This window comes from Balaenoptera physalus (genome assembly GCF_965194825.1).
Source record: "Balaenoptera physalus genome assembly, chromosome: 3".
In the NCBI taxonomy this organism is placed as follows: Eukaryota; Metazoa; Chordata; class Mammalia; order Artiodactyla; family Balaenopteridae; genus Balaenoptera; species Balaenoptera physalus.
This window is the reverse complement of record NC_138890.1, coordinates 884,672-909,111: the sequence shown is the minus strand read 5'-3', so window position 1 is coordinate 909,111 and position 24,440 is coordinate 884,672. Positions and strand designations below refer to the sequence as shown.

The window sequence follows — 24,440 nt, the reverse complement described above, 5'->3', positions numbered from 1 at the left end:
GCTCTGACCAGGCCAGCCCCCCAGACCAGATCCCCCAAAGCCCCAGACCTGCCGAGGAGGGCCCGGGCTCCCCGCACGGAAAGAGGCTCCTCCCAGCAGAGGGAATAACGGACACAGCGTGGGTTTCTAATCCAAACGCACTTTCTTTATTCAAACCGGTCAGCGGGGATGCCCTGAAGCCCCAAGCGCGGGAGATGGGCTGGCCCGGCCTCCTGGTCCTTGACGCCAGGGCGGACGCAGGCGAGCACGGCCCCACGGCGCACCTGCAGACGTGGCCAGGCACGCCAGTCGACAAAAGCAAAGAATAAACAAAAAACAAAACACACTCAGTAGATTTCTTCTTTAAGCTCCCAGAGTTTCTGGACCAACGAGTCCCAACCCTCAAAGCCAGGAGTGAGGGACTAAAAACGCCCCTCACCTCCACCAGTGCCGACAGAAACCCTGTTTTAAATTAAAAAATAAGCGAGTATACATTGTAGAAAATTTCTCTTAAAAATCTCACAATTTGTAAATGTATATTTTTTTCTTTAACATAAAAGTTTACAATATACGGTAAAATAAAGGCTCAGGAAAATAATTTCAAAAAAAAGGAAGAAAAAGAAACCTGAAGTTTTGAATTAAAGCTGAAGAATTTTTTTAACCCTGTTGTTGAACCAGTGACTTTTTTATTGAGCTGATGGGTTAGAGAAAGAATACGTTTAAAAACTTCGGTCCAGATGCCCACAGCCACCGCCAGAAGCCCCCCACGCTCCAGTTGGTATTTTCCCCAAGTTTGTGATTGTCACGAGTTCACAAGTTTGAATCCTGGCCTCAGCCGTCTGACATCCTCTATGTGCTGCGGCTAGCGTCGGTAGGGGTGGAATCCTTGTACGTTGTGGTTCTGACCGCGTCCAAAGCCACTTCCGCCGGCGGGGGGACCCCCCGAGCCGGGCACCGAGGGGCCCCCGTAGGAGGGGGGCTGCTGGCTGGGGTCTGAGAAGCCCTGTCCGAAGCCCGCCAAGTCCTGTCCGTAACCTGCGGGGAAGAGCCCAGTGAGCTGGGACCGCTTCCGCTCCCACTGGCACCCACGGCCAGGGCCCTGTGTGGGGCAGGGTGTGGACCCGGAGGGTGGAGGGCCCACCTGGGAGCCTCGGCAGGACCCTGGGCAGCTGTCTTGCACAGAAAGAAAAGCAGCTCCGAGACCCCTCGGACCCCTCGTCTGTCCCATCTGTTCTCAGCCCCTTTCCCCGATCACTGCCCTGCCCTCACGGCCGGAGAGGCCCTTGAGCCTGGAGACACAGATTATCTGGCCTGCCTTGGTGGACCACAGGCTTCTAGAAAGTTTGTCCTCGGGCGGAACACAGGGTGGACTCAGCACAGATTTCAGGACGGGAGGAAATGTGACAGGCCAGCCTGAGGTACAGGTACAGAGCTTGGCCCTGACGGTGCTGCCTGCACAGCCCGTCCAGGTCGGGCAGCCCCTCCTCCAAGCAGGAGCAGACCCGCACCATGCGCGGCAGAGGGGGCCGTCCAGGGGGCTCAGACGCCCACCGTGCTGCCCCATGGAAGGAGAGCTCGGGGTCAGCAGGGCGGTGGCCGGCCGAGATCCTTGCCCCGGCAAGGGCCCGTCCCCGAGGGCACCGCCGAGTCCACCCCCGCCCAGGATGGCAGAGGAGGCGACATCGTGGCCCGGGCACAGGCAGTGGGGACCGTGGAGGAGGAGGCGCCACCTACCTAGGCCACATCACTGCTCAGCCTGACCATAAGAGTGTAAACAAAGTGAGGGCCGAAGCCTGGCGGCTCTGGAGAAGAGGTACCCAGGCCTGGCAAGAGACGAGACCAGGCTGACTGCCCCAGGCGGCCTCGGCAGAGGAGCGGGGGTGGGGAGGGGCACACGCGCTGTCGCTCGCACACCCCCACCGGGGGCCGGCGACCCCACACCCGCCACCGCCACTGCGTCCTGCTCCGGGTGAGGCGAGAACCCACATGCTCAGGGACCGCGGCCGGGCAAGGCCCCCAGGGGAACAAGAGTGTGCGATGTAGGGGTGCTGAGGGCGTCTGTTCAGCGCCAGCAGAGCCCCAGGCCCATCCTGTCCCCACAGGAGCTCCTCTGATGGGTGCGGACCCCGGGCTCCAGCACCTACCTGGCGAGCACCAGTGGGGACGCACAATGCTGACGTCGCACGGCCCTCATACCCGCCTTGCGCCCTACAAACCCAGACACCCAAGGCGGCAGGGCCCGCCGGGGCGCCCCCAGGCACAGGCCCCGGACGTCTGCCAGCCGCGGATGCTCCTCCGCGCCAGCGCCCTGGCCGAGACCCCAGAAACCAAGCGCCTGCTTCAGACCTGCTCGAGCCTGGGTCTCTCGAGCTCTCCCCGCGGCGCGTGGATGCAGAGAGCGAGGCACTCACCGTACTGGCTGTACGGGAAGTCGGGCTGCGCCGACGGCGGTTTGCTCATGTCCGGGGCGGCCTGAGATGGAGGTGGCGGGAAGGCCAGAGGCGCAGCCCCCGGAGTGGCCGGTGGCGGGGGGACCCCCGGGGGGGCGAACTGATCCGGTGGGGGAGGTGGAGGCCCGTAACCAAAACCTGCAGACAGACAGTAAAGACAGACACAGACGCGGTGCTCGCCCTCGGGGAGCCGCCCGGACCACCTCCACCCCAGCAGCCAGGCCCCGAGGACACCCACAGGCCGGGCCCATAGCCGAGGAAATGACCCCCGCCGGGCAGAGCCCGACCAGCCGCCAGCCTGGCAGCGCATGCCTAGCGGGGCGGGGCCGCAGCCCGGATGGCCTTGGGAAAGCGGGAAGTTGTGAGCCGTCCGTGAAGGGTGCCCCGCTCTTTCTCATCAGAAATGAAACTGGCCGGGGGCTGCGCAGGGAGCAGGCGCCCCTCCTGGAAGGGCACACGGTCATCAGGTGGCCCGCAGGCCCTGGTCCGGGCTACAGGGCTGCACTGCCCGGTCCCGGGTCACTGGCCACAGGGGGCCGCTGAGCACGCCGCCCCAAGGACCACGAGGGAAGGAAGGCAGAAGACACTTCCCACCGGCCGAACAACACACTCAAGTGGCTGCCTGTCGGCCCTACAAGATCAGGTGAGGCACTTCTCTTTCCCGATGGACACACGGTCACCAGGTGTGGCCACACCCCCTCTACCCACGGTGCTGGGGGACGGAAGGCCCGCCCCAGCCCTCCAGGGGCGCTGACCATCTGATGCCTCTTCAATTACAGCTGGGCAGAGCAAGTGAATCAAGCCCCCTCAAGTGAAGCACGGAGAGCAGGTCCCGAGGGATTGAGGTGAGCAAGAGTGGGGGGGGGGGGGGTCCTCTGTACCCGACAACTCCCAGCCCCCTCCACCCCCCCCAACAGGGCCCGTGACCACTTACTGAACTGCGGGGGCGCGCCGTAGCCCTGGGGGAAGCCCTGGGGAGGGGGGAACCCTCCGGGAGGGGTGGACACGATGTAAGAAGTGAAGGGCGGGGGCGGCGGCGGGGCTCCTCTTCCCGCGGGGGGCGGTCCGTAGCCACCTGGAACACAGCAAGCAGGCTGAGGGCGGGCAGAAGCCCCCAGCCCTACCCGCCAGCTTCACACCCTGTTCTCTCCATCTCCTCCCAACAGGGACTCACCGATTGCCTGTCCTGCTGGCACCCACATCCCTGTGGGGAAAACAGAGAGGGGTGGGTGCCGCGTCAGCGCCATGGTGTGGACTGGGGACCCCGGCCCCCCCGCGGGACCTGGTGTCCTGACGCATCACGGGTGCAGGGGAGGCGTCAGAGGGGAGCCTTCCTTGGGTCACATGGACCCAGCTCTTCCAAGCAGCCCCTCAGACGGGAGGGCGGGGACGCCCACAGAGCAGGGACTCAGTCGCATGTGTGGGACTCAGGCTGGGAGGCAGGAAGCCAGGGCGGCCTCCGGCCAAGCGCTGGTTCTTCCCCTGCTTGTGGGTGTGAGGGCATCTGGTCTCACTAGATGGTCCCCTACAGCCGTGGCTTGTTTTGCAATAAAAAACATTCTAAAAGCCAGCCCTGGAGAGACCAGGAATGAAGCCTGGAGCCATGCAGAAACAGGTCTATGAGCTTGGGGGCGCCCGGTGCCCTTCCCTGGACAGTGTCCCTTCTCTGGGTTTCTAAAGGGAATGGAGGCTCCTGGATCCTGGCTCGGGGCCCCTGGCCACCCCAAGCCTCCCCCAAGCTGTCCGTAAAAGTTCTGCCAGCCCCACATGGAGGGCTCGCAGCCCGGGGAGCTGGAATAGACCCAAAGGGCCCAAGAGGCAGGACTCCATGCTTCCTCCCCACTGGGTGGAAACCCCGCTCTCCCCAAAGCCTCCGACCAGAGCCTGCGAGACAGTCAGGCCACGTCCATCTCCCACTCTGGCCTCGTGGCACCTGCCCTTGGGGACACACCTCCGACCTCCACCAGAGGCACCAGCCCAGCACTCCCAGCGCCCGCAGGCGGCAGAGGGGACAGACCCACCCAGCCCTGGACAGGGAGGGGCCCTGGCGTGAGTTCCAAACCCCACGGCCCACACGCGTCCCAGTGGGCGCGTCCCAGCTGTGGATGGGCCCGTTGGGAGGGGCGCCAGCCTTACCTTGCGGGCCGTACCCCTGCTGCCACGTGGGTGGGGGCTGACCTGCCCAGCCGTTGGCGGCACTGGGCACGACCCGGCTGCCCCACTGGCTGGCCCCCGGCTGGCCCGGCGCTTGGCTTTTGCTGTCCCGTGGCTCGGCCCGTTTAACTTCCACCTAGACAAATCGAGCTCTGGTTTAGGGAGACGCTGAGGGTCTCAGACCCCCTTCCCTTCAGACACACCCTCAGATAACTTACAACTACACTTAGCATCTTATGACTTAAAACTAAATACTTAACTATAAACCTTATTTAGGCCAGTAACTTTTTTTCTTAAAAAAGTTTTTAAATTCTTTTGTCTAAAAAATGTTTCTCAGGTACAACAGATCCAACTGTAAGACACATGAAGCCCCACCCACTGCAGAGCAGGGCTGAGGGCCAAGAGTCTGCAGAGAGTTCTGTGCGTGACAGGGGGCTTTCAGTCAAGTTAAGGGGCAGTGTCAACCCAGGGTCACGCAGGCCAGACTTGTGCCAACCATCGCGGCCCTCCTCTTGGCCTCCCCGGCCGTGCAGGCCCTCTCCAAAGCCCCCACCCTGCCTGCGCCCTTCAGCTCATACCTGAGAAACACAGTTGGTTTACTTAGGTTTTTTATTTAAAATGTCTAATGGAAGATAAAGACTTACCTTCCCCAGGCTAACGCTTAAAGAATCTCAATTAACTCAAAATAATGTCAGAGGGAATGGATGTGATAAGAGAATCTTACATTACATCTAACAAAAAAAGTAAACAAACATGCAATAAAATGGACATTTGAATCAGTAAGCAATCTTCATACTGTGTTAGGTCAGCAGCCCAGGACCCTTCCGCTTTTGGACGTGCCAGGAGCCACAGCATGTGGAGGGCGGGACAAGGGGACCGAGGTACCCATCCCACCAGGCCTAGCCCCGCCTACACAGCCTTTCCAATGTGGGCCACCTGACAGCAAAGACCCCCGATTCCAGGGCTGCGTTAGCATTCTAGAATCCCGTTATCCTTGTTTGTAGGATAAATTTTAGTGAGGAGGAAGAGACAATGAGTTCACTTGGAGTCGTCCTTGGGGTCTCGCAGCCTGGTGCGCCAAGCGTCGTGTATTCAGAATCCCATCAATTCTGCCTAAAGGCGTTCCTGAGAGAGGACAGACAGGCGGGGGACAGAGGCACAAAGACCCCACCTTCCGATGCCCCGAGGATGCTCCCTGGACAGGAACAAAATCCCCAGTAGCTCAGGGCGGTGTGAAAGCAGGACCAGAGGACCCATTTCAAAGAACTCAAGTTAATGAGTCTTCACACTTTCCTTAAGGGAATTTGGTTCCTGCTTACAAAGCAAAGCAGCCCTGTGATTTAAAAAGTATACATATTCTTTTAGTCTTCCTATTCTGCCCTTAGCTTTTAATTACAAGTGGGCCCCAGCCCTTCGACATGGGGCTGGAGCTGGACTCTGCCCCGGGAGCAGATTCGTGCACTGAGCGGGCCTCTCTGTCCCTGAAGGAGGACCTCACTTCTCCCCAGTTGTAAATGCCACAGGACCTTAAAACATGGGACACGGGGCTCCTCTGAACGTGTGTTCATAACAGCGCACACCCTCGGAATCCGCACGCTAACCTTAAACTAGGAGCATCAATGAACGTCTCAAACTGAGAGCGTGACTGTGTCTCCTGCAGTCAGGTTCGGGTGGAGCTGAGTCAGCCGCCCATCTGTAAAGTGAGGGGGCGGGGGGGTACCCATGGGGCCAGAGTCCCTCCACATCTCAGCCGACGAGTTGGCCAGGGCTCCGGCAGAAGGGCTGGGCTTGCCGAGGGGACGAGGACAAGCCGAGGGCCTGGGAGGGACGGCAGCCTGGCCGACTGCACAGCCCCCCACCAGCTACTCAGGTGAGAGCTGAGTTCTCAGCAAGCTCAGGGTCGGAAAATGAGGGGTCGGGCCACCTCCCGAGAGGTTCCCTCCGTGGCAGCAACACAGTATGAAGATGAAACAACCAGAGGTCACTTGACTGCATGGAGTTAAGAACTATCAGGAGCATGTGGTCGGTACCGAGTTCACAGTAAGTGACCCAATTTGAAAACCAATCCTTCAGGATGTTTACGTTGCCTTCAGTTTTACACGGAACCTGTTCTCAAAGGTTCACGGCCCGGCACTTTACGGGCCGGCGTGGGATGGGAGGGGAGGGGACACACATCTGAAGGAGTGGTCACTGAAACCAAGCCTGAGGCAACCCGTGACTTCACTGGACGCCAGCCTGCCCGCCCCGCCGGCTGCCCCCCAGGGGCTCTAGAGCCAGGGGCTCCCAGAACTGGGTCCGACCCCCAGCACGGACTCCCAGGATGACTAGCCCGGCCCTCCTCCTGTCAAGGGATTTCCTCTCCAGTGAAATCCCTAGGTTGCCTAAGACTTAGTTTGGTCTTAAGGTAAAATAAAACTACAACTACACACTTTTTTGCCCATGATGTCGTGAAAATGCATGTTGACAGCCTGGTCCACTGATTGTTCGTCCTCGAAAGTAATAAATCCAAAACCTAGCCAACGACGAAGAGTGAATCAAGGTAGCAGGGTGTTGTGACACAAAACAGGATGATGAACAGTATTAGGGACGGGCCGAGGGATCGACCAAGGGTTTCAGCGAAGCAAGTGTGCAAGGCTGTGGGGCATGAGCACATCTCAGCCCAGACGCCGCTTCCGCCACAGAGATGACCTTGGAACCACCGGGGTGCATCTTAGCAGCAGCCCGGACAGCAGGGCGGTGAGGGCCCGGCTGGCGGGCAGCCCCGAGTGTGTCATGGGTGTGCTTCTGCTTTTCTGAAACCCAGGGTCCTCCCCCTCGGCTGGCAGTCGCTTTGCAGCTAGTGCTGACAGCAGCCGTACATTGTTCTAGCGCCTTAACAGAGGTACGTCTCTACCAGTTAGAGCCTCGCCAAGCTTGCCCAACGCTGTTGGGTAAGCCCGAGGAGTCCTGCCAAGGTAACGTACGTATGTATACAGGTGTCTATCTACACGTAGCTACATAAATAAATACACAGAGATACAGGCCACAGTGGGTTCCAGCAGGTCAAACACTGCTGTCGGCAGCAAGAGCAAGAGGCACCATGTCATCAAAAGGACAATTTCAAAGGGAAAAACAATTGAGCGTTTCCCAAACACAAGAGAGTGCAGTATAAACGAAGTTTGCTGGTCTGGTGAGCGCGGCCGCCTGCCTAGCGTGGAGTGTCCAGCCCTCAGGCTGCTGCTCTGGCTCCCCAGGGCCCATCTGCGCTGAGCACTACAGGCCCCCCACGGCAGCTGGCTGCCGGAAGACCCTGAACAACAAAGGACAGGCCAGGGGAAGGGCCAGGGCCGAGAAGGGGCGGAAGATGGTTGTGGGGGGAGGGGCACGGAGCACCGCGGGAGGTGGACGCACGGGGCAGGGGGCGGCAGCCCTGGGCAGCAGGGGAGGGAGCGCCCAGGAAAGAGCAGCTGCCTCCAGGCCTCTCAAGCTGAGCAAAGAAGGATGCGGGAGCACAGTCGTACAGACCACGTGGAAAGACTCCTGGCAAAACTGTGGTGGGAGAAGGATGGAGGAAGGAAGGCAGCTCAGAATGGTGGGCGGCAGCCTCGCAGGGAGGCCTGTTCTCTCCGCACACACGCGTGCCTGAACGTGACACACACGCACACAGAACCTGCACACGGCGTGGGGAGGAACCATGAACAGACTGGAGGAGACGGGCCGCAGTGGCGGGCGCGGGCACGCAGGAGGGCGTGAGGGAGCAAAGGCAGTGGCCGGCGGGGGTGTGTGGGGACTGAGCACCGGGCGGGGACGGGGAGGCTCAGATGGACCTCAGATGGACCGAGGGACAGGGAGGGAGGGAGGGAGGCTTCGGAGAAAGCTCAGGAAGGAGAGAAAGTAGGGACGAGCTCTCGGGGCGCCTGCTGACCAACTGCTGGCTCTGGCGCAGCTCCCGCCCTCCACCCGCCTAGCACTGGGGGCCGCGCGGGGACTCGCCAAGCCCCACGGCGGAGGAGGATGTCAGGAGCCACATGGGAACGGGGCCAAGGGGCGAGCCCCGAGCGCTCTCCCGCAGCCCCTCCTGCCCAGACCCCGCCCAGGCCGCCTGGCGCCCCCAGGGGCCCGGGCTGAGGACCACAGGCGGCCCACAGGGTGTCTAAGAGCAGCCTCGGGACCCCCGCGTCCTGAGGCGTCCCAAGATCGGAGGCAAATGGTGTAACACAACATGGGTGATGAACGGCATGTGAAAAAGTGAACATTTTCTCCAAGTGCAGGAGTGTCTGAAGCCACAGGGCTCGCGGTCCTTAGAGTGCAAGAGGCGGTGAGTCGTGGGGAAGGAGCCCCGGGGCGGGGCTTCTAGGGACGCGTCTGTCTGTCAAGAGGCGACATCACCGCTGAGGAAGCGGAACAGAAACACACTGAAACTTCGTTTACACCCCACTGGAGCAAAGCCCGCTCCCTCCTCTGACTGCGGGACTGGCCTGTACCTGTGTGATATAATTTAGCACCTGGAGAAGAGAAATCTAAAAAGATATCGTTAATCACAAACAATTCACAGAGAGAAAAGGAAAAACAACTTACTTAACATTACTGTACTTTACTATGAAACACTTAAGTATGTCACTAAGCATGTACGTCTACATTAAAATTAAGACTAAGACTTAACAGCTTAATCGACATGAAGTGAGGATACGTTACTTAATCATGGAGGAAGAGGAGGATGAGGTTCAAATGGCAAACTATTCTCCAGCATGGCGGGCGCATGCTGCGGGCGGCGCCGGCCACGCTTGGATGCCTCGAGGGGCTAGGCAGGGGCCGTAGGGCCTGGCGCACCTAGCTCACAAGGCCAGTCCAAAAGCGGTTCAGGAACCAAAACACAGAGGCAGGGACAAATAGCAGCAGCCAGGGGGTGAAAAAAAAAAAAAGGAAAGAAAGAAAAACAAAGGGCACGGAAATTGGGCGCCCAGTGTCCCAGCCCCGCAAACCAAAGTGGACGTGCAGGTGGGCGGCTGGGGGAGCCTGGTGGGGACACGCTGGGGCGGCTCTTTGCCCTCCTCCCACCTGCCCCGCCGACTTAGGGGAAAAAGAATAAGAAAAGAAGAAAAAAGCATGGGATGGATCAAGGGAACTCCACGTTCAAGCCGAGCTGGGGCAGACCTAGCCTGACGACATGAAATGAGACTCCTGACTTCGCTGGAGTGAACTTAAAACAGGAGACGGTCGTAATTGAGGAAGTTCACAATTTAAAAGAAAGACTAATCTTTCAGGACACCCTTAAAAACAGAAACCATGTTGAAATTCATTCCAAGTTGTAAAAACTTCAAAAGAACAAGCTAAAAAAAAAAAAAAAAAAAAAAAGGTTGTACCGCCTTCCCTTAGGAAGCAGACAGGCTGGGGCTGCGTGGGAAGGGACTTCAGTCTCCAAACCACCCTCTCCTGAGGCAAGGCTCGCTACAACCACCACCTAATTGTGAGATAGTTTGCCATCTGAGGGGAAGGCCAGGGACAAACTCCATCTCTTTTACCTCGAGGCCTCTGCTTTTCCGCATCGTAGATCATGACCACTTCCGTGACCTGGAAGGGAGATGGGCGTCTGAGGGCCCAGGTCTGCAGGCGGCATGGGCACATCTGCCTACAACACTCCCGGCCCCCGCTGCCTGGGACTGGCTGCCGAGTGCAGGAAGTCCCGAGGCAAAAGGCCAGCTTCCTGGGCTCTGAGGCCCACGGGGCCGAGAGCAGGCCGAGGGGTGCTCACGGGGCAGGGTGGGCGGCGGATCACCAGGGGCCCAGGCCCCACGCTCCAGTGGGGAGACGAGAGCCAGGACCTCCCACCCGGGATCAGAGTCCCCGGCCTGGCTGGGCCACCACACTCCCCTCCTCGTCCACTCCGCGCAAGTTCCTGCCAGGCCCTGGGCACACACAGGCACCACCAGGCAAGCATGCTGCAGCCGGGGCATGCGTGGCCGGTGGAAGCCTCGGGGGACTTCGTGTCTCTGCTTCGGATGAGGAGACAGCCTCCCCGCCCACTGGCCCCCTAAGCCCTGCCTGTGTCCTGTCTGCCCTGCTAGAACTCAGCTCCCCATAGGAGCCCCCGTAAGATTCTGACGTTTTTTAGCCTCTTCCAGAAAACAAACCCACCCGCCCCCCATCCTATGGGAGGGGGCGGAAGCCTCACCCAAGCCCAGCCCCTTCTCCCTGACACCATCTAGCGCTTTCCACTGCGGTGGCTACAACCGACCCGAGGGCCTTCCAGGAGGTCAGTCTGTCCCATTTACAGTAAGTCCTCTCCTGGGATGGTAACTGGCCACACAGGGAACGGATGGGCCTTTGGTCTGCTTTGTGCCAGTCTCAGCCTCCCCAGGACACAGGGCTCCGCCACTCCCGCCCTGACCGACCTGCTGCTGGCGCGGGGAGAACTCACCACTCCGAATTTCTTGAAGTATTCCCTGAGCTCTGTCTCACCACAATTGTGAGGAATTCCACCGACAAATATCTTATTTGATTTACTGTTATCACTCCTGGGTCCTTTCTGCTGTTTCAAGGAAGAGAAGATCGTTAGTTCACGTGGGGAAACTTCCTAACACTCCCCGCTGTTGTGCACGGCGTGGCCTCTGAAGGTCAGACCAGACACCCCAGGAGCCCAGTGAGTCCAGAAAACCGCCAACGGCCGCTGTACGAACAAACGCGTCCACCCGCCGACAGAGGCCGGGGCACCCCAAGTGCGCCCACCGACGGCGCCTGCCAGCTCTGCGGTGTGGAACCCAGGGCTTTAGGGAAGGAGAACGAGTACCAGGGTGGCCCGCACAAACCAAACTGGCAGACCAGCCTCGCTTCCAGGGGCAGTGTGTAAGCTGGTGATGCAAGGACAGTGGAAAGTTCTGGTAACTGAGGCTCAGTTGCCACCTCTTCCGCCTTCTGGCCCGGACCCCGCTCTCTGTGGACACCCCGCGCTGCCACCTCCTCCCACCCCCCCAGACACCAGCAGCTGGGGACGCAAAGGCTGCACTTTTGGGCGTGGGGGCAGGGTGCCAGCAGCAGGGGCAGGCGCGGAGGTGGGTACACACACGGCCGGCCTCCGCAGCCACAGGTTCCGCGTCCTTCGATTCGACCAACCATGGATCAAAAATATTCGGAAAAAAAAATTCCACAAACTTCCACAAAGCAAAACTTGAATTTGCCGCACGCCAGCCAACTATTTACACTGTATCAGGTATCATGAGTCATCCAGAGATGGTTTAAAGTGCACAGGAGGACGTGCGTACGTTACAGGCCATTTTACGTAAGGGACTTGAGCGTCTGTGGATTCTGGTCACCTCGGGGGTCCTGGAAGCAGTCCCCGCAGATCCCACCAAGGGACGGCTGTGTAGATCACTGATGCTGACCACTGATGAATCTGGGCAGTGTTTTATTTAGGTGTTCACTGTACCACTCTTTTTCTGTATTTGATATTTCCTAACAGAAAGCGGGAAAAATACGCCCTTGGTCTGAGGCCCCTGATGGAAATGCAGGTGCCCGGGCCCTAGCCCCGCACAGCCCCCAGGCCAGCCCGTCCAGCAGGGCTTTCCTCGAGGACAGGGCACTCTGGGTGACAGCTGGCCTGGCGCCGGGGGCCACACGCGGCTCACAAGAGCCCCAAGGTGGGTTCTGAACTCAGCAGGCCTCCTCCCTGGAGGGGAGCAGTCAGCGGAGCGCTGAGCGGGGGGCGGGGGGTGGCCGGGAGCAGTCGGCGTGGATACAACGGAAGGTTCCTAATGACAGATGGCTGTGAGCCGTCGTTTGCAAGGTAGACTAATAAGAAACTTCTCAGCTACGAGATAAAAAACTTCCAATACTGAATCGACCCGAGCAGTTCTCAGCTGCTCAACCTCATGCCGGAAGCCCTCCTGTTGCTCAGTCGGAGTGAGCAAGGACCCAGGTCAGAGACACGGCTCCCCTCGCATCAGCGGCTGCGGGACACCCAGGAGGAGCCCCCAGCCCCTTACCCAGCCTTCCTTCGGCCGCGTCCTCTCCGGCTGCATCCCCCGAGGCGTACATGGCTTTGGGTCGATCTGTTGGAAGTTTCAAAGGAGCAGTGGTGAACAGGAGGCTTGTTTCCCCCAGAAGAGAAGGTGTGTGAGCAGCAGGGTCAGGGGCACAGGGCCCATCAGGTGGCCCGGGCCGCATCCTGGCCCAGCGCCCGGTCTAAGCTCGGAGCCTTAACCCCTTCAAACCAATCCCACGGGAAAGCAGTCCTCGACACACACACACACACCACAGCTCGGGCACAGAGGCACGCCCAGGAGCCACACACAACAAGACGGAGAGCTTTCTTCGGGGACCGGCACTCACGTTTCGGCCATCGAGGGTGTGTGGTCTGCTGGCCAGTACTGTGCCCACGCAGTTTGGGTCTTTGAATTTGACGAACCCAAACCCTCGAGACTGGTTGGTTGTCTTGTCTTTCATGATCACGCAGTCCACAACCTCTCCATACTGGGAAAAGTAGCTGCGCAGCGTCTCTGCTCAGAGATCGGGACACACGTACATGCACAGCAGGGCGTTAGGCAGGTCACACGCTCCCAGCCCGTCAGCCTGACCTGGAAAGTGTGCAACTAGGAACCTTTAAACTGGCTGATCCACTGACGTGGGGGCAGCGGAGAGGGTGAAGGACGGGGCGCCAGGGAAGGGAAGGTGCACCCCATCTCTGCGGGAAGGAGAAAGGCCACAGCTGAGTAGGCAGAGCCAGTGGATCCCTAGCCCTCCTGGCTCCACCTCCACACGCCAACAGCCTCTGCCTTCAGAGCCGGCCACCCTCCCGGACCGTGACCATGACCATGAAGCATCAGGACGAGATCAAGTTCCAAAGCCCACGATCACTCATCTCTGCCCCCATCAACTCCTGATCAAGTGCCCCTTCCCAGAAACCAAGACAATAAATAAGTCAGGAATTAAAGACAATTCACACAATCCGAAGACCGAGGTCCACTCGCACCTACCTTGGGTGGTGCTCCAGTCAAGACCGCCCACAAAGAGCTTCCTGCAATGCAACGAGAAAATATTCAGGGTCAAGAGGGTTCTGCCCTGGGAACTCCCTAGTGATCCAGCGGTTAGGACTCGGTGCTCACTGCCGTGGCCTGGGTTCAAGCCCTGGTCGGGGAACTAAGATCCCGCAGGCTGCATGGCACAGTGCCCCCCACAAAAAAAGAGGGTTCTGCCCAAAGTGCCGACCATCTGGCCTACCCTAAGGTGGTAACCCGGGGCATGGCCATGGCCCAGCCTCATCAAAGGCATGAAAGAGGCCTCCAAGATCTGCCCACAGGGCGGGCGTGAGAGTTAGAACATCCCAAGTCGCATGTACACGCTAACCTCAACCACAGTAAGAAAAGAGAGACCGACGGCACCCCCTACCGTGCCAGTTTGGGAGCAGGATCACGGGGCAGCTTCCCAACTGCTCAGCAAACACCAAAGGTTTCCAAGTCCAGAGCTGAGATCCCACGCAACAAACTCGGACGACAGCGGGGGTGAGGGCTTTAGGACAAAGCTGGGATATGCAGCACGTGGTCACAAGTAAGGACCCACAAATCACTGGGGAGGTCCCTGGAGCTCAGACGTGGCAGGGTGGCCCGGGCTGTCCTTTCGGACAGGTGCCCTAGAATGTTTGAGAGGAAAACTTCCGGTGGCCTCCCTGCCTAGTGTCCACGTGGTCCCGGGGCGGGTCCAGAACCCAGGAGCCTTCCACTGCCCACCACTCTCAGGCTGGCTGGGCCTAAGTGAACGGAGAGGTGCCCTGTGCTGCGGGCTCCCAACCCGATCCTGGGGAGGTGTGATAGGGCAGGCAGGGGACGGGGCTCTCCATCCCGCCTGCTGCCCCGGGGAAAGGACTGACACCGGCACCCTCGGAACGGCACCCAGGCACTGTCCCCGTCCACAGCCAACCCCACCTTGCTTGGCTTGAAGACAAAACGGCCCCCTGAGGCTGAGCGCGCTGAGCCCCCGAGCGCCCAAGAACCGGCAGCCGGGATGGAAGGACAGACCCTTGCAGGGCAGTGGCCCTAGCCGCACTCAGGGGTCCCTCCCACTGCGGTTTTCTGCCTGGGGGAGAGAAACTCAGTGTGGAAGAAACAATTTCCCCGCCCCAGACAGGTGGCCCCTGCCATCCTCAACATGTCCCCGTCCCCCCACACAGAGCGCGTTCCTGGATGGGGAGGCCAGGAGCTCTCACCCGGGCCTCATGACCTTCCTGTCCTGTCCCCTACGCACCCCTGCGAGGTCAGGCCAGGCTCCTCCTGCCTCCCAGAGACCCTGGAGAGTACAGCCCACAGCTGTGCCCCACTGCCCCAGGGCCTGGCACCCAGGCGGGCGATGACCGAAGGGCCCTGAGGCCGGCATGGACCGCCTCTGTGCCCAGGCCTTGGGCACAAGCACAAATGGGTTGGCTGTGGAAAAGCAGCTTGAAGAAACAAAGGACCTGGAGCAGTCTCAAAAAACCTGAGACAAACGCCAACTCACTTAGAGGAATACCCACCTCTGTTCAGCCTGCACGTGGCCAGGACAGGAAGGTTGTCAGCCAGCCCCTCCAAGCAACCCAACCCCCATGCGCTGAGGAGGAAGGAACTGGTCTGACCAGTCCAGGTTCCAGCCCTCGTTTAAATTTCAAAATCAGACGTTAAGAGAAAAAGAGAGAGAAAGGCCATCACCTGTGCAAATTGACAAAACCGGAATCTGCCCCGTGGATTAGACGATGACATGGTGTTGATATGTGCTTCCTGATTTTATCACTGTGCTGTATTTAGAAAATGTTTCTGTTCTTGGAAAACAGGACACACAGGAGCGTCCAGAGGCGCACAGGGCTGGAACGCAGCACGGAAAGCACGCAGCAGGGCCGGCGTGAGGAGGTCGTGGCGACTGTGCCCCTGTTCCTGTCACTGCTCTGCGAGTCCCAAGTTATATAAACTAGGAGGCGAAAGCTGCTCACCCCTGAGAAGATGCCAGGAGCACAGCTGGCACAGGAGAGAGCTCTATGTGACCGGAGATCCCATGCCAGCGCTGTGCTGGGTGCTTTATATGTTTCCTTTCCTCCTGCTCCCTGTCTGCAGATAGAAGGTTCCGGAAGGCCCAGGGAGACCTCACTGACCCGCGGTGGCAGGGACTCAGGGGCTCTAGGCAGACTTGGCGCCATCGCCGGTATCGCAGCCAACACACCTGCACAGGGCGCCGGGCTCTGCCCACCCTGCCGCCGTCGGGGGGTGGCCCAGACAGACTTGCTGGCACCAGATGACCTCAGGCCTTTCTGGGCGCTTACACACGACTCAGCAGATGAAGGATCAGCTGACCCCGCGTGGCAGCCTCTCTCCAGCCCTTCCCTGCTCTGAAGGGTGCCAGAGTCATCACTCAGCTGAAGATGGAAACTGGGGGGCCCTCCCACAGACCCCGCCCCGCCCCCAGGGGACCTCCTGGCTCTGTCACACCCCTCCATCCCTGGAGACCCGAGAGGAGGTCTGCAGTCAGCATTGGCTCCCGGGGTCTGCACCCTGACTGCCGGGGTGTGGTCACTGCCTTCCTCCAGGAAGGGGTTCGGCACAAGTGACCGGGTGCTGGGATCCGGGAAACACTCACCCTCTTCTGGCTGCTGAATGGAAAACTGCTCTGGATGACTCCCCTGCTCTGGATGACGCCCCTGTTCTTGCTCTGGGTACTTTAGGGCAACTGTGTGGTACGTACGCCAGAAAGTCAGGCTCCGGTGGCTTCCCCGGCCCAGGCTGCCCACGGCAGGCACCACAGGCCGCGCCCAGGAGGGCAGGGGGCCGAGGCCAGGACCCCTCACACCATCCGACAGGCGGCCCTCTCCTCGACAGCCTGTGTTCACGCCTTTCTGCAGCCAAGGAGCCACCCCACTTTCAGCCCTTCTGCTGCGACAGACTGGACACCCCAAAGACAGTGGTCGGGGCAGGGGTCTCACCCCACAGACCGGGCTTCCCTCCGCTGGCCGGTGAGATCACCTCTCACAAACTATGGGGCTGCACAACACATGGAAAGCCTGGGCCGACCTTCGCTGAGCACGTGGGAGGCGCACCAGCTCCCGACAGACACCACAGCCCACCGACCCCCGCCGGCCTGGAGCCCCCCAGACAACGACCTCCGCTGAAACACAGCCCCGCTCGCCTGCAGGGGTGCCCCCAATTCTAGCCTGGCCACCCTGGGAGTGACCTTGGCCGAGTCCCCTGACCCTTCTAAGCCTCGGTGTGCCCCGCCGAGGAAGGGGTCAGAGCTGAAGCTACGGAGGTCCAGCGCAGCCCAGGGCAGGGGCTCTGAGGAGGGGCCCCGCACAGAGGGCAGCACGCCACCAGGTCCAGGTGCTGGGGCCCACTGCAACGGCCGGAACCAGAAGTGAGTCAAGCGGAGCAGCCCCCAGCATCACAGCCAACTGTACAGGCGTCCAACCAGCCCTGGGACACATGTCCCAACCCACGGGAGCGAGCGGCATGGACATACTGGGAACCAGGCCTCAAAGAGCAAATGCTCCCAAACAGGGGTCTCACCTGGACAATCCTGCCCCCAGGGGACACTGGACCACGTCTGGGACATCTGTGGCTTCTGGCATCGAGGGGGTGGGGGCCAGGGATGCTGTTCCACACCCTGCAGAGCCCAAGACAGCTCCAAAATGCAAGAGAGAAGCCCCAGAGAAAAGGCCCTCCACTCCCACTCCTACAGGGCAGGAAACACCTCTTCCCCCACCACACAGCGGACCCCCCATAGGGCGCTCACGCCCACAGGCCTCAGGAAGCTCCCGGTCTACACCCACGGGGCCAGCCAGAGCTCAACGGAAGGCTCTCTGCGTCCAAAGCCTCCGCAAGTAACCATTCCAGAAAGAGCCACGCCCATGAGGAACCCACAGGCTCCGCCCCAGGACCCCTCCGGTGCTAAGTCACCTGAGCCCTCATGTGCCCCCCCATCACCCACCTCCCGCGTTTCCGCCGTGAGCAGCCGCGTGCCCACGCTCTCTCCAGAGACCCAGTGCCGCTTTCCCTCCCCTCCCCCAGGTCCCTCCTCACCCTGGGACCCTCCCCTCCCCTCAGTCACATCCAAGGGTCCCTGTCTCACCAGCCCCGGGGAACGGGGAACGCCAGCAGAACCACATCTGCCAGATAAAACCCCCCTCAAACTCCTCTCCGGCTCCATGACACGTCAGTCCCCAGAACATCAGTCCGGGGACCCCTCTTTAAGCTGACTCTCCAAGGCCACGGAGGAGACCGGGACACAACCCTGACCGCTCCCCGGCCCTCAGCAAGGTGAGCGCCTGTCCCGCCGGGCGGCTCAGGAGGGAGGACATCCGCCCCTGGCACCCGGGCTCCACGAGGCCACACGTGACACCTGCTGCTCCTATTGGGCCTCTGCCCTCAAGACCCGCCCCGGCTCTGCTCGGGCCACTGTGACAACCAAGATGACGAAAACATGAACTAAAAGCAGTGGCCTCACCAGCCCCTGTACAGTCCAGACGCGGGGAAGCTTCGCCTTCAAAGGCTCAAACTCAAAAGTGCAGATCCCCGATGGGGCGGCACCCCAGGCATCCACCCACTTCCTGAGGACGCAGGTAGCGTCCCGACAGTGGAGCCGCCCCTCTGGCCTGGGAGCTGCTCGGGAGGGGCTGACCAGACACCAAAGCGAAGGAGGTCTGAGGGGAGGGTGGGTGTCGTCAGCGATCAGTGAGACTGTCACATCCCCGTAACATGGCTACCACTTCGTCTGAGCATGATGCGCGTTCCCACACGGTGACCACCCAAAGTGGGCAACGGTGGTCCCCCCACGGGAAACTCCAAGAGGGCCCATCACCAGGGAGCCGGATGGGGTCACGAGCACTGAACTAGAACAGCCACACAGAGCAAGGAAGTCAAGGTGGACCCAGACTTCCCACAGCAAACGGAAACAAGGCTCCCACCCACATAAAACAGAAACTGACCAATGTTTTGGGGCAAAGCAATAAAGTTTCGGGGACACCTGACATCTACGACTTTAGAACTCAGGTAACCTGGGCGCATTCAGCAGGGTGGCGAGGGGAGCGCGGCGAGGCAGGTCCCTCATCCCGATCCTGGTTCTGCTACTTGCTCTGCGGCCTCCCCAAGCTGCCTATGGGTCTGGGGTAGGTCTGCGGTGCCGAGGGTGGGACCCTCCAGACCCAGCCTTGGATCCTGGCTCCACCCTCTCCCAGGGGTTGGTACAAGCTGTCGGGGTGAACCACCAGGGACCCCTGTCTGACCGTCTCTTCGAGGGCACACCAAGGGGCAGGCCTCTTGGATCTGGAGGCTCCCTGCCTTCCCAGGCGAGAGGAAAGGCAGCTCAGGCCTAAAGAAGTCAGCCTCTTGGCCGCAGAAGGCTTGGCTGTCAGGAAAAGAGGCCCATGTGGCTGTGGAAGACCTGCTGCCGCTCCCTCAGGTCCTGCCCCTTTCGGCAGCAACTTTCTTTATGCCCACATCCTAGTTTCCCAGCGGAAGCGCTGCAACTTTTCACTTACCCGACACACAGCTCAGACTTCCAATGCCTGTACGTCTTTCCTAAACAAAGCAGGCTAGGAGCTACACGCCTTCTTTCTGGTCCTCTAAACGCTGTGGGGTTCTGGAGGGGGGAGCCCACAAAACACACTTTATGTCCTATGGTGTAACGTGCTGCTGGAACCTGGCGGAGGCTCAGTGAGGCCAGCCACCCACCAGCCAACAATGACTTACTCACCAAATCAAGCGTTTTGTAAACACCACATCTGTTCAAAGCTAAGTGCACGGAGAAATGTACACAAGGCCACGGAAACCCAGCCCAGGCTGTTCTGCCATCTCCGCAAAAAGAATTTAACTGTAAAATTACGCTGATGCTGTAGAAACCAGTCTCTGCAAAGAAAACTAGACCAAACCCCTAGACTAGGGCAGAATGGGATTTCCTAGCTCCTCTGGGATCACTCTCCTCTCCAGCTCGTTTAACATTAGGCAAGGATATAATTAAAAGGGAAACTTAGCTATAACAAACCTTTTCTTACTAATAGTTGCACCAAGGAGAAAGACCTCAGGAGCACGCCTGTCTGTCCACCGCCCAAGTTTCTCTTTCTCTTTATCTTAAACCCGCCCATGGGGGTTAGGTGGGGGCTGAGCAGGAAGGGGCTCCAGCAACATAAAAACAACAGTTGCAGACACCCCATCAGGTGGCGCGGAGGCGCTGAGATGGTGGACACTGCGGGGTGCGCTGCTTGCAGACCGGGGACGGCCCCCCATGACCTTGGCCCTCGGGCCTTCGGTTTGCGAAACTACACTTGGGAGGAGAGTAGATGGTGGAGTGGGCACTCGCTGAGCCCCGGGTGGGAGAAGCTGGGCGGTGGCAGAACTGGAACCCCCCCCGCCCCGACCGGGCCGCCACGTGCGCTGACCCGCCAAGTTCGTGCACGGGCTAGGGGCTCCCTGGACCCCACAGGTTCCTGTTCGAGGTCCCCGAGGAAAAGCACGAGCACGGAGACGGTTCCGCCCCCCCCCCCGCCCGGCCAGCGAGAAATCCAGGCGCGGGGGCAGACAGGGTGCCCCGAACCCACCCCCCACCCCGGGTTCCCGATCGAGAGTCTCCCTGCGGTAAACTCCGGCTCGGCGGCGGGGTCTCCCCCCGGCAGGAAACAGCAGGGACCCCCAGGAACCCCCAACACTCCCCGGATCCCCCGGTGGAGGTTCGGGGTCGCCGACCACGAGGCGGCGGGACACCCGGACCCCCAGGACTCCCCGGATCCCCCGGTTGAGGCTCGGGGTCCCCGGCCACGAGGCGGCGGGGCGCCCGGACCCACAGAACTCCCCAGACCCCCGGTTCCCGCTCGGGGTCCGCGGCCACGAGGCGGCGGGGCGTCCGGATCCCCAGGTCCCGCCAGGGGCCCCCGGCCCGTCGCGCCCCCGGGTTCCCGGCCGCCGGCTCGGCACAGCCCCGCGGCGTGACCTTGACGGGCCGGGCGGGTCTGGGCGGGGGCCGGCCGAGGCGGCGGCGCGGGCCGGCGCGTCCTCACCCGATCTCGTCGGCGCCCGAGTTGTTCATGGCGGCGGCGGCGGCGAAGGCGCTCGACGTCCGGGCCCCCTGGCTCGCTCCCGCCTCCGGAAGGTCACTGGCCCCGGCACCCTCCCCACAGCCGCGGCCCGGATCTGCGCAACGGCGGCTGCCGCGCTGCCTCCTCCCCTCAGCGCCAACGGTCACCGCGCGCCCTCGCGCCCGCGCCGCCGCCCTGCGCACGCCCGGGCGCGCTCCCGCACGGGGCCTCCGGGGGCGGAGCCAGGGGTGCGCCCATGTGCGTGCGTGCGTGCGTGCGGCGGGCCCGCGCCGCCGCCACTTGGCCGCTGCGCGTCGGCCTTCCTCCTCGGCGACGGCAAGCGTCGCCGCGGGGCACGTTGGGAAGTGGAGTCCCGCGCGCCGGCGCCGGCCCCGCCCTGAGGAGGGGAGCGCGCGGATCGAGCCGCGTGCGTGCGCGTGCGCGTGCTGAGAGCGTACGTGCGTGCGCGGCGGCGCGGGGCGCGTGCGCGGCCGGGCGCTCGGGGCTAGGCACCGCGGGGCGCAGGCGCGGCTGTGGCTTCCTTGTTCGGTCTTGAGTGCGGGGCGGGGGCGCGAGTGGGGTCTGCAGTGGGAGGAGGCCACGCCCGCACCCCGCCAGGCTGCGGGAGGCTTCGGCGCCACGTTCCGCTCCTGCGCGTCGAGTGCTCCCGCTGCCCCCAGAAGACGATACCGACGGTCAGAGAGGCTCATTCACCTGCCCAAGGTCACTTACTCAGGGAAAGAACTGGAATCAAATCCAACAGTTGGCTGTAGATCCAATGATTATGAAAACACATCGAGTCCCTGCCATGTGCCAAGGATTGTCCTGTCCTCATTTGTCCACACCGGTGGTTTTCACCCAGGGTGATTCAGCCTCCTTCTCCCCCCGGGGAACAATGAGCCATGTCTGGAGATACGGTTTTGGTTGTCACCACTGGAGGTGGGTGCTACTGGCATCTAGTGGGTGGAGGCTGGGGATGCTGCTAAATATCCTACAATGGGCAGGACAGTCCCTCCAGCAAAGAATAATCTGCCCAACACGTCAACACGGAAGGTGGAGAAACCCAGGTCTACACGGACCATAATAAAAGCTGACCTGAATGGTGTTGTTAGATGGCGGTTTGTGCTGCGTGGTGACTTTCCACTCACTTTCTCAGCCTCTTGGTAGCCTGACAATATAACTGATTCACCATAAAATGAAACAAATGTGAGGAATCAAGGAACCAGGTCACAGGCAAACAGTACAACATAAAACATTTAAAATACACCTCACTTTGGCCACTTTACAGTTTGCAAAGCACATTGGCATCATCAGTTCCACCAGAGGAGAACAACTCATTAGTCCCCCTTCGCAGGTGAGAAGCAGAGGCTCAGCAGAGGGGAAAGGAGTGGCCTCAGGTGGCATTGGGCAGGTGTTCTGTCTTCGCCCTGGGGGCTCTGTGAAGTTTTTCTGGTCAGAAGAAACCAGTAACACTTGTGGGGGGGGAGGGGGGCGGGCTCCCCCCTGGGAGGGGTGTGGGGGGAGCACGACCCAAGTGCTCAGTCAAACAGACACGCCCTAGGTTACTCACAGTGCACTATTAGAAGAGCAGAAAATTGGAAGCAACCCCCATGTCCATCCATTGGTGACAGGATAAATAAACCACGAAGGGCGTGAATGACATGCACAGGATGTGGTCAAATGAAGGAAGGCAGACACAAACTGTTAAAAAGAAAATACTTTTAAAAATACAGACACCTACCAGGGATAAAACAACAAGCAGCTATGTACCTGCCACTGAAACGAACACGTTAGCGTTTTTGTCACGTTTGCTTCAGATCTTTTTAAAAAAATGAACTTGACGGTTTGCTTTTCCCTCCTCCCCGTTCACTTCCTTCCTCCCACCCCAGGGCAAACGGTGGGACAAAAACGGGTATGTGCACACTTTCCTGAATTTACTCCTAACGTGGGTTCAGGCATACCCAATACACAGAATATAGTTTTGGTTCTTTTTTTCATTGTGGTAAAATACATGTAACATACAAGTTATCGTTGTAACCCTTTTTAAATGCACAGCTTGGTGGCATTAAGCACATTCACATTGCTGTGCAACCATCCCCACCATCATCTCCAGAACTTTCTCATCTTCCCAAACTGAAACTTGGGAAGTTTGACTCCCCAGCCCCTCCCCCAGCCCCTGGCCCCCACCATCTACTTCCTGTCTCTGTGGATGTGACTCCTCCAGGGACCCCCTGTGAGCGGAATCAGACAGTATTTGTCCTTTTTCATCTAGCTTATATTTCACTGAGCATCGTGTTCTCAAGGTCCATTCACGTTGTAGCAAGTGTCAGTGCTTCACCCCTTTTCATGGCTGAGTGATGGTCCTGTGCGTGGAGGGACCACATAGCGTTTATTCATCATCCGTTGATAGACACTTTGGTTGTTTCTACCCTTTGGCTATTGTGCATAATACTGCTAAGAACGTGGATGTACAAATAAATGCCCATTTGGTCCCTTTTACTTTAAAACATAACTACATGTAACACTGTATACACAGAAAACATACAGCTACGTGGACATTGCCTGGTAGAGGAGAGACCTGGGCAGAGGGTAGGGGTCATGGGGACCTTGTTCTGTCATAGCTGCCATGTGACTTGTAATTATGTGATGTACTTATTACTTATTTTTGTCCATCCCCCCAGTAGGCTATGAGCTCCAGAGGAGTCAGGGCTGGGCCCCCTGGGGTGAGGAAATCAGTATGTGCTGAATAAATGGGTGACTTTCACTTCCCAGGAAAGAGCTGTGGGCTGCTCTGTAAGGGGGGCTGGCAAGCTTTCTGCTCAGGGCCACACAGTAAATATGTTGGGCTTTGCCAGCCGTCGGGTCTCCGTGGCAATGACTCTGTGCTGTTGTAATTGGAAAGTGCCAGAGTCCATACGTAAACAAGTGTCCTGACTATTTACAGACATGCCAGTGTGACTGTTGTATAATTTTCACGTGTCTCGAAATAGTCTTTTGATTTTTTCAACCATTTAAAAATGTAAAAAGCAGGACTTCCTTGGTGGCCCAGTGGTTAAGACTTCCTGCTTCCCCTGCAGGGGACATGGGTTCAAACCCCGGTCAGGGAACTAATATCCCGCAAGCCTCGCAGCATGGCCAAAAAATAAATAAATAAATAAAAATGTAAAAAACATTCTTAGCTCACAGGCTGTATCAAAACCACAGAAGGGGGATGTGACCTGCAGGCCGGAGTTTGCCAACTCTATAATGTTAGAATGTTTTGATCAACTGTGTCCCTTTTCTAATCAGAAAATAAATATTTTCCTTCTTTTAAAACATCTTTTAAGACTGTGGTCTGGAGTCAGGCACACCCCTGTTCCCATCCCCTCTGCCACTGATTTGCTGTGTGTCCTTGAGAAAGCCACCTTCCCTCTCTGAGTCCGGGTCTGCAAACTGCAGATAACTGCAGCACACGCACACTAGACTCTCTTGAGAAAAGTGGACACAATGAATGACCACGTGTCAGTAATTCATTTGAGGACATCAGCTGGGCAAGAGTGGTCACTGCATCGAGAGAAGAGGACCCCAGCCAAGGCTGGAACAGAGACCCCTTGGCTGAGTCGCCAGCCAGATTGCGCCATGCCCTCAGCCACTCTTGGGGATAGAGTCCAGGCTGCATGTAAGCGACCACTGGGAGGTGGCAGCTTGGCCAGACACAGGCGGTTCCTTATCTCCTGGGCACCAAAGCTGCAGGAAAGGCTCCCAGTTGACCACTGCCTCGGCTTCCTCTTAGTGTCTGTGTGGGCAGTAGCCTCTGAGACTGACCCCTACTTCTTGATATTCATAGCCTCCTGGGATTCCCTACCCTTGTGTACCTGGCTTCTAAC

General features: G+C 59.4%; 1 protein-coding gene across 15 annotated transcripts; it reads right to left on the bottom strand.

The window, feature by feature from the left end:
* Window positions 1-123: 123 nt before the first annotated feature.
* DAZAP1 (DAZ associated protein 1) lies at window positions 124-20,786 on the bottom strand. 15 transcript variants are annotated; one of them, XM_082456179.1, is made up of 13 exons: window positions 20,557-20,781; window positions 13,944-14,184; window positions 13,532-13,572; window positions 12,888-13,054; window positions 12,542-12,607; window positions 10,981-11,091; window positions 10,085-10,133; window positions 7,013-7,095; window positions 4,566-4,719; window positions 3,604-3,633; window positions 3,364-3,504; window positions 2,391-2,567; window positions 124-1,014 (listed from the first exon to the last, which is right to left on the bottom strand). In XM_082456179.1, exons 4-13 carry the CDS (start codon window positions 12,999-13,001, stop codon window positions 842-844), a joined length of 1,098 nt encoding a protein of 365 aa, XP_082312305.1. In that variant the 5' UTR covers window positions 13,002-13,054; window positions 13,532-13,572; window positions 13,944-14,184; window positions 20,557-20,781; the 3' UTR covers window positions 124-841. The 15 variants fall into 15 exon arrangements, with proteins under 15 accessions (XP_082312305.1, XP_082312303.1, XP_082312301.1 ...); XM_082456177.1 differs by lacking the exon at window positions 20,557-20,781 and adding an exon at window positions 15,233-17,060; XM_082456176.1 differs by lacking the exon at window positions 13,944-14,184 and adding an exon at window positions 1,714-1,802 and having other exon boundaries at window positions 887-1,014; window positions 20,557-20,786.
* Between the last annotated feature and the right edge of the window lie 3,654 nt (window positions 20,787-24,440).

Coding starts and splice junctions, on each gene's coding strand:
- DAZAP1 (XM_082456165.1), bottom strand. CDS start 17,289: ATGGGGGGTCCGCTGTGTGGTGGGGGAAGAGGTGTTTCCTGCCCTGTA. Junction 3,634..4,565: donor GCAGGGGTACGGCCCGCAAG/GTAAGGCTGGCG, acceptor TTTTCCCCACAG/GGATGTGGGTGCCAGCAGGA. Junction 3,505..3,603: donor GCCAGCAGGACAGGCAATCG/GTGAGTCCCTGT, acceptor GCTGTGTTCCAG/GTGGCTACGGACCGCCCCCC.